We start from the raw sequence: 15,585 nt of genomic DNA, 5'->3' as shown, positions 1-15,585 counted from the left end.
AAAAAAATAAAGAAGAACTCCAGCAGTCATCTGGACATTTCCCTATTTTCAGATTATGCCTTTCCATTTCAGCAAGAAAACTGATAGAAAGCGGGTTCCCTTGATTTTTTAAAGATTTTCTGAATCAGATCAAGAGAGTCATAAAAATTGACACTTTCAGTAGCTTGTTACCTAGGTCAGAAATGCTCCCAATGATATTTAACAGGAAATAGTGAAGGGTAAGTAAGGCTGCTGCATGCAACCTTCGTGCACTTAACAACCATGCCATTTTGATTGAGCAAAGGAACAAAAAAGCATGAAGTGAACATAAAATAGTTAAGAACCTGGCATTGCAGGTTGAATTATTCTGTGGGTTTGAGACAAAGAATGCACTAAGATAAAGATTCAAGTATTCAAACAGAATAAACATGATTATATCTAAGACATTACAACTAAATCGCAGGAGACATATTGGTTATTCCCAATGAATCATAATTCTACTCTGTACTGTCTACATATTTCATAAAAGAGGAGATTCACTCCATGTGATTTCCTCACCCTACTGTTGTCTTCTATTATTTTATGCTGATTTGGTTATGTATGTGCATCACTTCTTTCCTTTTTTTTCAGTAGAATCTTCAATACAGGCGTTCAGAAAAAAATTAAGAGAAAATATACTCTTCAAAGAACTGTGAAGAATCATAATGAGCCGTCAGGAATAAAATAAATGAACAAGTGCAACAAACAAAATCTACTGTAAACAAGTAGTACCTTCTTGAGGATTTTGAAACGAGATCTCAGAACATGGCACATATAAATAAGGCAAAACCTACAAAACAGAATGACGAACAAGCAAGTTAGTGGCATAAAATTGCAAAGTAATCGCTACTTCAGTATAGAGATTATGAATCAGAGAACAACTGAATTGAAAGATATAGTGAAGGGGAAAAACGACAACTCGCGTGTTCTGACTGCAAACATAGTAAGTTGTACCTAATCAAGGACTATAACAAATGACTACATGTTCAAACAGCAACTATCCTAGAGTTGGTAAAGAAATTCACCCGATGAACGTGAAGGAAAGTTTTCTGCCCAGCCAAAGTCGAGCCGTAAATCCTTATAACTGGAACCTCCTCGACGTTTTGACCTTCAATATCAAACGAAAGGAACAAGATACATATCAAACCAGACGCTAGACTATCAGGAACCATCATAAAAATATTTAAAACAAAACAAAAACAAGGTAGCAATCTCTCCTGCTCTCTACCATGAAAGCTGCTGTAACAGATATCTATGTCCGGGATCGGAGGAGCCGTATAGTAATCAATTGAGACGATTCGCATTGAAAAGACGTTCGGATCATTTTGTGAAGACATTGGCACAGCAATTGGCATAAACCAGAGATATCGAGCTGGGTAGGCGGAAATATCAGTTCGTACTTCGGACAGCGGAGACTTACATCAGAAGCTACTCCCGCTTTCGGTCTCCTCTGTGTTAGAACTTAAACAGAGCTACCACTTCACCGACTATGAGAACGTTCGCGGGGGTTAGTTCCGGTTAGGGAGTTAAATTTAGAAAGTATTTTTTATATTTATTAATAAAATACTTAAAACTAAGATATTCTGACTTTTAACTTAATAGATAATTCAATTTTTAAATATATAAAATAAAATTTAATTATTAAACTACCAAAATACCCCAATAATCAAAGGCTTGATTGTATAATATCTAAATTCTCTCTCTAAAGTTATCAATTAAATATTGTATTGAAAATCATGAAATCACATAAATACAACATCAAAAATCATAAAACACATATTTATAAAAATCACTTATTTAAGGTGCAATTAATTTAAACTATAATGATTAAATAAATATAACATTCAAAATATAAAATATAACAGGTTTTTCTTCGGAACCCTTTTCCGTATTCGCTCTCACTTTCACTGGCTTGCTTCCCTTCCCTTCCCTTCCCTTCCCTTCCCTTCCCTTCCCATGTAACGGAGTCTCGTGGCGATCAGCATGTGATAGTTCTCTTCCCGAGAGCAGTGAATCGTAGTTCCATCCAGCGTGTCTCCATCACCGCAACAAAAAGCTGCTTCTTTCACTGTTGCCCCTTCTCAGTCCCAGCCGCATCTCTCCTATACTCGCGATTTCCCCAAATTTCACTAATTTACTTCCCAGTACCCTTAGTTACTGCTTCTCCTCGTCCAGAAGCTTCCTTTCCACCCCTGACATAGTCGCTTAAGAGTTCCTGAATAGTTCGTTCAAATAATGTATAGCGGTTCCAGCGATGGGGAAAGCCACGAATCCACGGCGAAGAAGGTCCCTGCTGCCTCTTCCATGCTGTGGGTACGAAACCTGCGGCGCTTCATCGGATCCGGGGCCGGCCTTGGCTCAGAAGCTCTTATGGGTGAGTCCTTCACTCTTATTTATTTAGTTATTCCTCTCTCATTTGCTATGTCAGATAAATGTGGCAACTAAAGATCATGATTGATGCTGCATACAAGTGCATTTTGAGATTGCTGCAGTCTCAATAATTGTTTTAACGATCAAAATGTAAGTTTTCATTTTAATGACTCAGTATTCGAGAAGATTGAGCAGCACATGCGTCCTTGTTACTGATTTTGATGTAGGCTTCTGGAACAGGACAAAGGGGAGACTAAAATGAATGATCATTGATATTATCTTAAATTCCAACATATGTTGAGGAATAAAGGGCCATCTGTCCTTTTGTCCCAATCACTAATGGAGTCATATTCTTCCCCGCAGAACTGGAAACAAAGAGAATTTTACTAGATATTTTTAAGGAACGGCAGCAGAAGAACTCAGAAGCTGGCACCATTCCAAGCTTCTATAAGAAGGTATGTACGAGAACTTTTGTTGAATCATAGGCAAAATTATCATTACTAATATAATTTTATAACCAGAAGTTACTTAGTGACTTATAATCGCTTATGTGCTTGATTTTTCACTTAGCTTATTCTCTCTGTAACAGAAGCCTGAAGAAGGGTCCATCAGTCACAGAGTTCAGAGGCTAGCAAAGTTCCGATTTTTAAAGGTAGCTTTCCTTCATTATCGTGAATGTCTTATAGTGCAGTCTCAAAGGAAATGATGCCCCAATCCATTAGATTTTAAGTTCTTTATCTTGTCTGTCATGTAATTTTGATTAGAGATCCTTGATTTTGATGAACTACATTTACTTGTGCCATTATTTATGTTTACCTCTGTGACCCAATTTAATTTTTCGCTTCTCATATTGTTACTTGTTTGGCTTGTTTATTGAGTTTTTCGGCGCTTAATGTTTGGCTCAAGTTCCAAGTTTCATCTATGCAGAAGCAATCGGATCTTTTGCTGAATGCTGATGATCTGGATGCTATGTGGGTGTGCTTAAGAGAAAATTGTGTTATCGATGATTCAACTGGTGCTGAAAAGGTCTGTACCTGTCTTCCACTCATGCAGCCTCATATGGCACAGGGCTGGTTCTTTGAGTAAAATCATTGTCATCATAATTATTGTCTCTCTACTGTGTCGGGCTTGGCAGCTCTTTTAAATAGCTCATGATGAGGCCACTGACATCTGCTGCAGTGGTAGTTATTAAATTCATGGGGACTTGTCCAGCATGCGATTCCTTCATCTTTCTCTAATAACCTTGCCGATGATATTCTAGTTATCGCCACATGCTGGAGTTTTTCATGCTCATTAAAATGTTCTCATGTAGCTACTGGTGTTGTGACTTAAATTTTTTTATGATCGCTGATTATTGCATTGGTAGTTCTTCTCAACTCCAAAAATCTGTCTATAGCTTATCATCATTGGGACATTCCTTTTCAGATGAACTATGAAGATTTCTGCCACATAGCATCTGTGTGCACTGAACAAATTGGCCCTAAGTGTCGACGTTTTTTCAGCCCTTCAAACTTTATGAAGTTTGAGAAGGATGAATCTGGAAGGATAGCTATTCTGCCTTTCTATCTTTATGTGATGCGCACGGTGAGTTTCTTATTGTCTAAATCTGCCTTATTTCTTGCCGTCTATATGCACACATGCTTATTTCAATGACAGAGAAAACAAGTATGAGTTTGTGATTGTCGTTGATTTTTGGAATACTAGTTGTCTTTAGATTTTTTCTTTAAATATGTATACTTCTACGATCAGGTTAGTCCTTGTACTATGATATGATGGTTGTGGTAATTTGAAGACAGAAACTCTTTAAGCTTTTTTTTTTTTTTTTGAAAAACTCTTTAAGCTCATTCATAGCATCTTAGGTGCTTTCTTTTGTGCTGAGATCGAGGCCGATTTGAAATATTTTGACTGTCAGACCTATTTTCTTGTATTAGATAGCTTTGAGTGTGTATTTTTTCAATACTTTCTTGTGTTCTTCCCAAGTGGTCAACCAACTTGATTTACTTGATCTGTCATAGACTTGGTTGTTGAAAGTGTTGAACTGTAAGGATTGTGCCTGTTCTTGTTTCAGTAGTAGTTTTGTCACTAATTCTGGATTTTCTCCATTTGCTTAAGTTCTTGAGCCCACTCGTATATCTGCCATTAGACAAATCAGATTATATTCGGGGTGTGCATCCTGCTACAGGATAACATTTTTTTTTTTTTTTGAAATGATACTGAATTTTATTATGAGAGCTCAAACGAGCAGATTACAAGAGGGGAAGCCTTCCCAAACAATGAGAGATAGTTGGGAGGTTCCGAATTTTGCCAATTTATCAGCCAAAGAATTGGTTGATCTAGGAATGAGGTTCCAATTGCAATGAATGGATGACACAATGTCAGCAATATAATCAGTGATTGGTCAATGGTGCCAAGGAGGGGAGTTATCTTTTGAACACCAGCTGATGACAGGATAACATGAGAAGTGCACCAACCAACTTTAAGTCTTTGTGTTGTTTCTGAACTTCTAAGAGAATTTGTTTTAGATCTTGGTACAAAATTCAAAATGTTAGTATTAAATACTTCAACTTTGGCACAAAATTCATTTGAAACCGGGTACACATTCTGCTTATATTTTTTGAAGATAGTCATCCTGCTTATATTTCTTTGAAGGCAGACATCTTGCTTATATTTATCCCTTTTTTTGTGATAATTGTATTTTTATTTTATTTTTTAAAGAATTTGCTAACATGGTATTGTTGTTACAATTAAACACCCTTTTTCTTGTCTATGAAAGAGGTAATGTTCATCTCCAAATAAAAAAAAAAAGTAAAAAGTGAAATGCTTCGCATCTTCTCTAGACTTGCACTAGTTTGTTCAACATCATATAAAATGAAAAATAAAAGAAATGGAAGTGGGTGTGAATCTTCGCTTAAAATGTTGTGTTTTCGTTGTGTATTTCTGGCTCATCTGGTCATTTTAGATTCTGATTGCTTGTTATTAAGAAAAGTTTGCCCTCATGCTATTCCTACCTATTGGAAAACAAAATTGGAAAGATTTTGTTGTAGTAAATATCACTGCACCCTAACATGCTATCTGCTGGCTTTTCCTCAGGTTTCCCTTACTCAGGCCAGAATTGATATGAGCGAGCTTGATGAGGATTCTGATGGTTTCCTCCAACCTCATGTATTGCCTCTTTTTGTTTTTTGTTGTCTGGTCTTTCTCTATATCTATAAGTTATTCACTATTTATGAGACTATTTTAATTCTCCTTTATTATATTGTTTTTTTATTTGGTATCTTTTAGCATGAAAAGTTTTGTCTGGTCCTACATATGCAGGAAATGGAAGCTTACATAAGAGGTCTTATTCCTAATCTGGCACAGCTTCGGGACATGCCTGCTGCCTTTGTTCAAATGTACTGTAGGATAGCTGCACACAAATTCTTTTTCTTTTGTGATCCTCACAGGCGAGGTTTGTATTTCCTCATTCATTGTTTCAACAAATTTATCTGTTGCTTGCCAACAAGTGATTTCTGGCCTTTTTAAAAGTAGGATTTTGGTCTTTGTTTCTGATACATCTGAAATAAATTATCAAATTAGAGTTTTGTTAGATTTGAGTAGTTGAGAGATAGAAGGAAGGAAAAATGAAAAGAAGAAATGAAGAATTAGAGGAAAAACTGTTGTAGAAGATGGCAGTCCTGTTGGATGCTTTTGTTAAGTTGGGTCCAAGGTCCATCCTAAAATGACTAGCCAACTTAGGAAACCCTTTTCCCAACCAATAAACTGAAGATCTTTGTACTAACTAATCCATGTGGAACTATTCCTTAACACTCCCCCTCACGTGTATGCCCTCTTTTTGTGGCTCTACAAGTGGATAATTTAGGTGTAGGTCATCTTTTGTAGCTCTACAAGGGGATAATTTAGGTGTAAGCCCTCTTTTGTAGCTATACAAGTGGATAATTTAGGTGTAGGCCCTCCTTTGTAGCTCTACAAGTGGATAATTTAGGTGTAGGCTCTCTTTTGTGGCTCTACAAGTGGATAATTTAGGTGTAGGCCCACATATGAGTACCTGCTCTGATACCATGTTAAGTTGGGTCCAAGGTTCATTCCAAAATGACTAGCAGACTTAGGAAACCTCTTTCTCAACTAATAAACTCAAGATCTTTTTATTCACTAATCTATGTGGGATTATTCCTTAACAATTTTAATCGATCCCTAATCTTCTCTTATTTCATCACTTAAGTGAAACTACAATAACAAGACAACTATGCTCTTTATCATAGCAACACCTCTCAACATCTAAGTACTTGCTAATTTCTGACATAATTCAATTACAATGAAATTAGGAACTCTTATAAACCTAGAGGGACACAACTTATCATAAATACAAATTGTGAAAGATATAAGTACCCTTATTTGTTTATACTCTCCCTCAAGCTGAAGCATATATGTAAAAATATCCTTAGTTTGTTACAAAATTGATAAATTCACGTTGCCCAAGAGCTTTTGTAAAGACATCACTAATCTTCTTAGTAGACATAACATAATGAAAAATAATGTCCCTCTCATCATAGCATCACGAATATAGTGAGAATTGACTTTTATATGTTTTACTAGCAATAAAAATGGTCGCTTGGTTGTTACATTTTAGATTCATAGAATTATCAGTCATTTCACCACTGACTTTATCCACATAAACTCACAAACAGTGTGTACCCTAGCACAATTTTCTGCCTTTGTGCTAGATCATTCCACTATATTTTGTTTTTATGCTCTTCTACTTCATAAAATTTTCTTCAACAAATACACAATACCCAGTCGTAGACTTCCTATCCATTTTTGGCCATGTGTTATCTAAATAAGCCACAATCTCCAAATTTGCATGCTGTATGTACAATAACTTTTTTCTCGATGCTCCTTTCAAGTACTTCAAAATTCTTTGGGCTACCTCTAGATGAACCTGGTGGGGATTCTCCATGAATTGGCTCTAATTGCAAAGGATGTACTTGATCTGGTTAGTGTAGCATAAATCAACTTACCAACTAACCTTTTATATATGGTCTTGTCCTTATGTAAAGGACTCTCATCATTGTGGAGATTTGGGTTTACTTCCATGGGCACCTCAACTAGTTTAGTCTCCAAGAATCCATCCTCATGTAACATACTTGACTCATATTTCCTTTTTTTTTTTTTTAAATGTCATATTTCCTTTGAAACAATAACATACCACTCTTGCCTGTAGCTGCCTCAATACTCAAATACAGATTCAAGAGTTTCTCACATTTCATTTGCCATAATCTGGTTGCTAACCTGAGACTCCATTCTGTTGACCAGCCAGCTCATAATTTGACTATCTTATAATTTGAAAAATAAAATAAAAAATTCTTCGGCCTCCCTATCCTCAGTCATTGGAGAAGCGGATTGTTTCAAAGATACTTGGGTCTTTTTTTTGCCTTCGAGAACATGCAGACAGATCTATACCAATTTAAATAATTCTGCCCATTCAGTTTGGCAGATGTGAATGGAATTGAGCTAGAATCCTTAGACTCAGAACTCTCTGAGACCTTTGGAGGAGTTCCACTTCTCCGGAATCCGCCACATACACAAAAACAGTAACAGACCAGCACCAGTAATCCCCAATAACAACGCCCAAAAACATAGCGAAAAATTACTCTTCAACAAATTGAAGATCTGCACCGATTTGTGGTCCGACACAACAGCACAACTAGGGAACAAACATTTTACTCGTACCTTCAAAATCACCTGTAACCATAAAACGGCCCCAGCCACTAACCAATCACAGCATAAACAGACATGTAGATCTGCTGAAATAGCTCACACAGATCACAACTTTACGATTACTGATGAGAAACACCTTGATTCAAGCAAGTTGAGCACCCAAACAGGCACAATTGCAACATATAAGCAATCAATTAAGCAGAAACAGGTAGACCAGAACCTTTCCTTATTTGTGCAGACCCGGACTCCCAGATGGGAGCATAAATTTAAGTCCTTAAAATTCCAGCAACAATCAACATCTGGGCATAAAAGGCAGCAGCAGTAGATGGCATAAAAACAGGTTAAGTACCTGTTGCCAGTGTCAGGAAGGCCACAGAACTCAACTCAAACCAGCATGGGGCATGTATTCTTAACATGCAGTTGAGAACCACAGCAAACCATCAACCAACTTGTTTTGGCACAAAACTAACCTTTAAGTTTCTTCAGCAGAAAAAAATCAAAACTTTCTCCCTTGGTATGGTCGCAGACAGCAGGAGAGAGATTAAAGACAAACTTCTTACCAGTTTTGCTGTGATAGCAAGTAAGATTGAGTAATTGAGAGATTGAAGGAAGAAGGAGAAAAAGAAGGCAGGAAGAACTGCCATAGAAGATGTCAGTCTCATGGGAGGTTTTCTCCTAACTTTCTATTATTCATCACAATAAAAAGGACAACTATGCCCCTCATTACTCTAACACCTCTCAACATTTAAGTACTTTCTAATTCCTGACATAATTCAATTGAAATGAACCTAGAAGCTCTGCTAAACCTGTGGGACAATACAGACTGACAGACTGAAAGGACATAAATACCCTTATTTCTTAACAGAGTTCTTTGCTCTGTTTAACTGGTTCTGTTACATTCTCTCTCTTTTTGACAACTGTAGGTATTTTAGATTCTATATGATTTAGAGACAGGCCAAAAATGACATGGATGATTGTTGTGAGTGGATCATAAAACCTGTTGATTATGGAGGTGGTAGCATACCCAAAACGGTTGGTTAAGACTTTGATAATGATGATGGTAATGGTAAAATGAATTTAATATTGAGATATTGTGAAGGATGAGATATGTAAATGAAAGGATAGATTTTTTTTTTTTTTGAAATGAGAAAGGATAGAATTTAAAACAAATTCAAGGAAGAACTTTAAAAGTTGGGTCTTTGCAGCCTCTTTAGATAGTTTATCAGGGATGAACTTTGATACTCCAGGAACTATGAATGGTTGATTGAGAGATCTAGGAAGGTTCATGATTTCCATAAAGTTCAAGTTTACTCTTCACAACCCCCAGCCTTGACTTGGTTTTTCAAATGGTTCTCTTGTTCTTTTGTGATTTCAGCTTTCACTGAAACAGGGATTCTTATGACTGTTGACAGGGAAGGCTTGCATAAAGAAGATCTTGCTTAGTAACTGTCTCCAGGAACTCATGGAACTGCATCAGGTAGTTTGAATCTGTTGGTTGGTCTCTTCTGCAGTCAATGGATCTGTTAGACAGAGAGTTATATATATCTGTTTTCATTTATCGTAGAAATTTCTGATATATCTTTACTGAGGCTGGACTTGGACCCATGAAGGTTTTCCACCAAAGTAGGTGATTGGTTGCCCCTCTTTTTCCAAGATCCAGCTTCGTAAAGAGGCAAAGGGAGCTTCTCTAAAAAAGCTAGGAATTTGAAATATTGAAAAGAATCAGTTTGTTCCTCAGGAAGGAAGCATTTTCCTAGTTCTATTGAAGGGTGTACTCTGCTTATTTCTTTGTAATGGAAACACTCTTAAATAGGGCATAGGCAAACAAAACCTTCTTCATGAAAGAGTTGTAATTTTAAGAGGACTTGTCCGTTAAAGGCTTTCCAAAATGTTTCCAACGAGAAGCACCTAATTTATCAGGAAAATCTGGCAGTGGAAGAAGATTCCTCTGCTCCATCTGAACTAGGTTATTTATGGATGAAATGTGCATGGTCTGCATGTCCTGCGCATCCTGCGTGTTTGCACCTTGACATATGTGCTTAATACTTAAACGTGTGGTAAAGATATATTTGTTTCTAGAATCTAGGATCTAAGTGGACTTTTTGACCTGGAGTTTATTTCTTTTCTTTTTTATGTATCAGGAAAGTGAAGAAGAGGCCACTGATACTGAGCAAGCTGAAAACTGGTTTTCTTTGGCTTCTGCACAACGAATATGTGGTAAGTTTTTATGCTTATTTTGCATGAAAGTGGGGAATGATAGGACTGCTTATTCCTGGATCTTTCTAATTTTTTGAAAATTTTGTCGGGTGATGTTCTGCAATCCACTACTTTTATTATCATCTCTTTAGGGTTCTTGAATGTTAAATATTAAACAGTGAGTCGTATTGCAAATTTCCCAAATGTTCTATATCTTGTTCGAGGAAATCAACTAGTGTATCAGGATAGAAGAAGATACCAATGGAGTTAATTAACTAACCTTTTGCTTTAGGCGGGTTGCGTATGTTACCATGGGGATGGTCAGGGGATACTACCTGCAAATTCAGTGCAGGCATAGGGTGTGGTGGAATTTTTTAAAACCTAGCTTGCAAAAGTTAATCATGTGAAGATACTTATTCTCTCATTATATGCCTCTAATTCTCTATACTCACTCATACATCTTCCTTCTTAAAATGTATCTGCTTCCAACTTTCTGTTGTTCTTAGTTTTTTTGTCCATCATTGTGGCAGATATGTTTCTTGCTCTTGATAAAGATATGAATGGCACACTAAGCAAGCAAGAGTTACGAGAATATGCAGATGCAACTTTGACAGAGATTTTCATTGAGAGGGGTGAGGAATTGTGCACAACTTCTTTATCTAGTTTCTTCAGAAAAAAAAAGAAAAAGACCATTTTATTATGTTATCGTTTTAAAATGTTAAGGTGCAACCTATCTTGCATGGGATATCAGACTTGGCTGATTAGTTTTTTCTTAAATCTTATTTTTCTACATGAATACTTTGTGCTCTACTGTTGTTGTTGAGCGTGAACTACCAAGATGTATTTAAAGCAAAAGTGGATTGGAAAAATTATTTTTGTGAGCACATTAACTCATGTCATGTGATAGGTGGATCTGTTTGTATGTTCTGGTACCTATTGGTGTAGTTTTACTTTTTATTTTTGTCCAAATATTTTTTCCTAAGTTTTCCGTTCGAACCGTTTCAATACTGGACATTTTGCACTTTGTGTAATTCTGGATGGGCATTTGCCATCTTTATTGTTTTGATATATGAAATCAGTAAAACTCAGTAATCTAAGCCAACCATTTCCCATCACATTTTTTATTTTTATTTTTTTGAAAAGGATGTATATATATTAACAGAGAAAATTTACAAAGGAACCATTTACCATCACGTGTTGCTACATTCCTGTGTTTTATTTGTTCAAGTTCTAATGGGCATTTCCCACCGGTACTCTCTGTCATCATCTAGTGGCTCTCTTTAATTACTCTGTTGTTGTTTTATCATGGCATTGTTCTCTTTCTGGTCAAATTTACCCTTCTTGAGTATTTCGGTTGATTGTAGTTTGTAATAAAGCCAGTATAACTTCATTTAAAAAATAAATAAATAAATAAAGCCGGTATAACTGAATCTGCATTTTGCTTCCTCTTATGTGGTGGAACATGGTTTCTGTTCTCCTATAGTTAATTTGACTGTGTTATACCTCATACGCATTATTTCCAGCATTTGATGAACATTTTCGGCGTGGCAAAAGTGGAGGGGGTAATGCTCGAGAAATGGATTTTGAGAGCTTCCTTGATTTCGTCTTGGCATTGGAAAACAAAGACACGCCAGAAGGACTGACCTACTTGTTTCGGTGCCTCGATCTTCATGGAAGGGGTTATCTTACAACAGCTGATATCCACACACTTTTCAGGTCAATATGTTGTAGATTTGTTCATTGTTTGTTTTTATATTATTTCATGTAAAATGCTGAAAATAACAAACTTGAGAGGATTTAAGGAGGAAAATTGAGAAGAAGAGAGAGGGAAGAGAAGCAGCAGTATGCTGTGTTGAGTTGAGGGCTCAAAAAATTCGAGCCCTGCTCTTATCCTCTTACTTAAGTTAATTTACATAGTTGGACAAAATTGCCCCTACTTACAAAAATTCTTATAACTCACAGAATACATATCAGAATTATATGAAACTTGGACTATAAGGTTCTGACAAGTAGCCTATCATGCTGTAATCTGATGAGATCAATATGTGTTTGTGGAATGACCGTACTGGTATTTTACCAAATGCAGAGAGGAGTTTTTTCTAAATGGGCGTGTAACCAATAAAGTTTCTTAACAGATCCATGTGAAGTTATATTTCTCAGGCTAAAATCAAAATTTATTTTATTTTAGTTATAGGTTGATCAAAACATGGAAGAAAAGAAGGGCAACATACATAAGTTTTGATGTTTACCCGATACAGTCTTCCTACAGTAATACTGTATGTTCCTGCTTGTAGCACTGTGAGCAAGTTCTGCAAGTCTCATTAGTGCAGCACATTTGGTGGTATCTGTATAGTCTGTGAGTAGTGTATAAATAGCAAAAGTTTGACACTTGGCATCTTTCACAAGATGTAGGTTAGACTGCTCTGTCCTAAAAATATAGTTGATGATATATGCATTCCTCATTTCCAAAAAATTTACTCTGCCACTATCTTGGTTAGTAGTCGCAACCAAGCCTATCCGTGCTTGAGCTGTGGTAAGATGTATGTGGTGGTCCAGATTTTTCTTATCGTATGCACTGGCTGATGTTTTCATGTTTCTGGTTCTATTATGGATCTCTTATCTGTTGTCAATTTGTATAGTTCCCCTATCTTTGTTTTAATAGTCTAGAAACTGTAAACCTTTCAAATTTCACCGTTAGCATTTCCTGTTTTGAGAAGCCATATTACTTACCAGAACTCTGGTTACAGGGATGTGCACCAGAAATGGATTGAGGGTGGAAACTATGAGCTGTGTATTGAAGACGTGAGGGATGAAATCTGGGATATGGTAAAGCCTGTTGATCCTCTGAGAATAACACTTGCCGATCTTCTTGCCTGCAAACAAGGTGGCACTGTGGGCAGCATGCTTATTGATGTACGAGGATTCTGGGCTCATGACAATAGAGAAAATCTATTACAGGAAGAAGAAGAGCCAGAAGAGGAGTGACTTGTTGCAGGTGGATATATGTAAAGTAACTATTTGTATTGTAATTGTAACCTTAGCTGTGAGTAGACTGTCAGCAATTCTTGCAGTTTCAAAATTGTTGTCCTAATGTGCAACGAGCTTTGGTCCAGCCAGGCCAGCAGCAACATTTCTTCCATACCCCGCCAGACCTGCCCGTTTGCAGCTAACTTGTGAGAACTTATCAATTAAAAGAGCTTTGCAATATAAAAGATTTGTGTCCATTGTCAAGGTGTAAATAGTCTCTTAAATGGGACCAATTCTCCTCAAGTGAACCATTCGCACATATGGAGCAATTTACAACTAATGGATTTTTTTATCTTGACTTAATGAAGTTCACATCCCAAGCTCTCATTGGATTGGCTCTTTCTTTCTTTATTTGTAAGAACACCAGTGGAATCTCAGTAACATTTTTCCAGCCTACCAGTCAGATCAGCTTAACTGATCACAACAACTCGAGGGAAATCTGCAACCTGTGGACACAATGGTATTGATCAAATCACAGCATCACGATGGTTACGAAATAAGCTTAGAGATAAAAAGAACTCTTGCAAGCAGTACAAATTGCTTAAGATGCAAGCAAAAGAAGAGAGCTTTTAAAAGCAGCAGCCTTTGTATTTGGAAATTTAAAATGATGTTAGGTCTCCTTGAAGCTATTAGAACTGACGAGAGAATTTTTACTCATTATACACACAAGATTAGGGTATTCTACTACCAAGAAGCACATGCACATGCGGGCCATAGAACAGCAAAAACACTGCAATCCTTCAAGGGATGTTTTGTGGGTTGCTGGAGTGTAACCAGCCAAGATAGTGGCATTAGGAGGATGCCACTTGCCAGATTGAATTTTAAGAATTACTTTTAACTTTTTAAAGTGAGATTGTTTTTTCATGGGTGTGCTAGCTAAATAAAGATTAGAAAAGAAAAACATAAATTCTTTTGTTTCAAAAGTTAGCCCACTCACATTTTTAGCCCACTGAAAGTCAACAGTTCAAAGGTTCTTTTGGGACAAGCACCTTGATCAAAGGTCAAAACCGAAAAAGAAATTGAGCTTTTACAAAGAAGTACATCTTAGTAAATTTATATTAGCGATCATAGGGGAGGCACCAAACCAAGTCGGTTCATAAAGAGCTTGAGCTCACCTTAGTCCAGGCTCGGTTCTGATCGATTCAAACAGCAGTTCGCACTCGTTTAAGTAACCGAGCCAAACTCATGTGAGCCGCGGTTCAATTTGTAGCCAGCTCCATTACTAAAATAGTAAAATCCCTTTTGGCACTCGGGAGATGGGGGCTTTATTTTTTACTTTTCGTTTTGATTTTGAACTCTTTCAAAATCGAAAATCTCAGTCTCAGACTCTAGTAGCCCAGTTCAAACTCTTTTTGAAACTTTTGGGAGAAAATTGGTGACACAAGCTGCCCTATTTTAAGATGATGTTGTCAATTTTCTTCCTCCCCAGACCTCGCCCTAGCCTATCCCTCAGCCTTTTTATTTCTCTATCGGCTATAATTGACTTCTAGTGTTGCTAACATAAGAAATTTGACATTAAAAGGTAAGTTTGTCCTTTTTTTTTTTAATGATTTTGAGCTCCACAAGGTTCAATTTTATGAAAATTTTGGTTTTTTTCTTGTACCCTTTGTTTCTCCTTTATCACTGCTAATTTTCATTAAAGAAGATTAAGAGATAGTGACGTTATTTATGATTTGACTTGTTAAATATTTTATCTACTTAATTCTTGTTATTGCTTTTAACTTTGTTTCCAATGCTTGTTAAAAATCGGTAAGTGACAACTTCTTCTATGGCTATTTCTTTTTGCATTTGCTTTTAACTTTATTAAAGCAAACAAAGTTAAAATTAGTATGTTACTGATGAGCTCTTCTGTGGTTATTTCTTGTTGCGTTCAATTTTATTGCTTTTCTCTTCATTTCCTTGTGTTCATGAAAAGGCATTCTACAAAGCTAAAAGACATTTCAGCAAAACACCAATGTTTGGTTGATATTCTTTCTTTTGGTGCTAAGAGGAGCTTCTTTGCCGTAAAGAATGACCCTGAACACTAGTAGTTCTAAGAAAACAGGATGAGTTAAGGGACTCAAATGCTTCAATAGTCATTGATGATCCAGGGAGCACTAATTTTCATTCCTTCTATAGTAAAATACCTTTTGCACGTAAAACATCATATATTTTCTAAGAAGCCCTCATAATATTTTCACTAATTAGTGTGATCCATGTATCATCACATTTACACCATTGATTAGCAATAGGTAGGCCACATAATGGCTTGCATCTAGC

General features: G+C 36.5%; 2 protein-coding genes and 1 non-coding gene across 7 annotated transcripts in view; 2 read left to right on the top strand and 1 right to left on the bottom strand.

Moving 5' to 3' along the window:
* The window catches only part of LOC137958812 (DNA polymerase zeta catalytic subunit), a 32,296-nt gene extending 30,856 nt beyond the window's left edge, over positions 1-1,440 (bottom strand). For all 5 annotated transcript variants that reach the window (XM_068805956.1, XM_068805955.1, XM_068805958.1 and 2 more), the window contains exons 1-3: positions 1,247-1,440; positions 1,044-1,126; positions 751-808 (exon numbers count right to left, since the gene is read on the bottom strand). In XM_068805956.1, coding sequence (XP_068662057.1) covers positions 751-808; positions 1,044-1,126; positions 1,247-1,373 — 268 coding nt within the window. In that variant the 5' untranslated portion in view covers positions 1,374-1,440. The remainder of the gene's footprint in view (positions 1-750; positions 809-1,043; positions 1,127-1,246) is intronic.
* Positions 1,441-1,926: 486 nt separating this feature from the next.
* Positions 1,927-13,523, top strand: LOC137958999 (probable serine/threonine-protein phosphatase 2A regulatory subunit B'' subunit TON2). The gene is made up of 12 exons (XM_068806249.1): positions 1,927-2,392; positions 2,752-2,843; positions 2,978-3,040; positions 3,316-3,414; positions 3,814-3,972; positions 5,479-5,550; positions 5,704-5,836; positions 9,516-9,580; positions 10,245-10,320; positions 10,830-10,931; positions 11,823-12,015; positions 13,047-13,523. Exons 1-12 carry the CDS (start codon positions 2,254-2,256, stop codon positions 13,282-13,284), a joined length of 1,431 nt encoding a protein of 476 aa, XP_068662350.1. The 5' UTR covers positions 1,927-2,253; the 3' UTR covers positions 13,285-13,523.
* LOC137960731 (small nucleolar RNA snoR104) lies at positions 12,520-12,636 on the top strand. Its single transcript, XR_011114278.1, has one exon. It is a non-coding gene; the product is annotated as a small nucleolar RNA snoR104 (small nucleolar RNA).
* Positions 13,524-15,585: the final 2,062 nt, after the last annotated feature.

This window comes from Aristolochia californica, unplaced genomic scaffold, assembly GCF_029961685.1.
Source record: "Aristolochia californica isolate CCGP_79_NKW_82.1479 unplaced genomic scaffold, dmAriCali1.0.hap1 SCAF_3, whole genome shotgun sequence".
Taxonomy (NCBI): Eukaryota; Viridiplantae; Streptophyta; class Magnoliopsida; order Piperales; family Aristolochiaceae; genus Aristolochia; species Aristolochia californica.
This window is presented reverse-complemented; position numbering and strand designations above follow the sequence as displayed.

Coding starts and splice junctions, on each gene's coding strand:
- LOC137958999 (XM_068806249.1), top strand. CDS start 2,254: ATGTATAGCGGTTCCAGCGATGGGGAAAGCCACGAATCCACGGCGAAG. Junction 10,321..10,829: donor TTCTGCACAACGAATATGTG/GTAAGTTTTTAT, acceptor TCATTGTGGCAG/ATATGTTTCTTGCTCTTGAT. Junction 10,932..11,822: donor AGAGATTTTCATTGAGAGGG/GTGAGGAATTGT, acceptor CATTATTTCCAG/CATTTGATGAACATTTTCGG.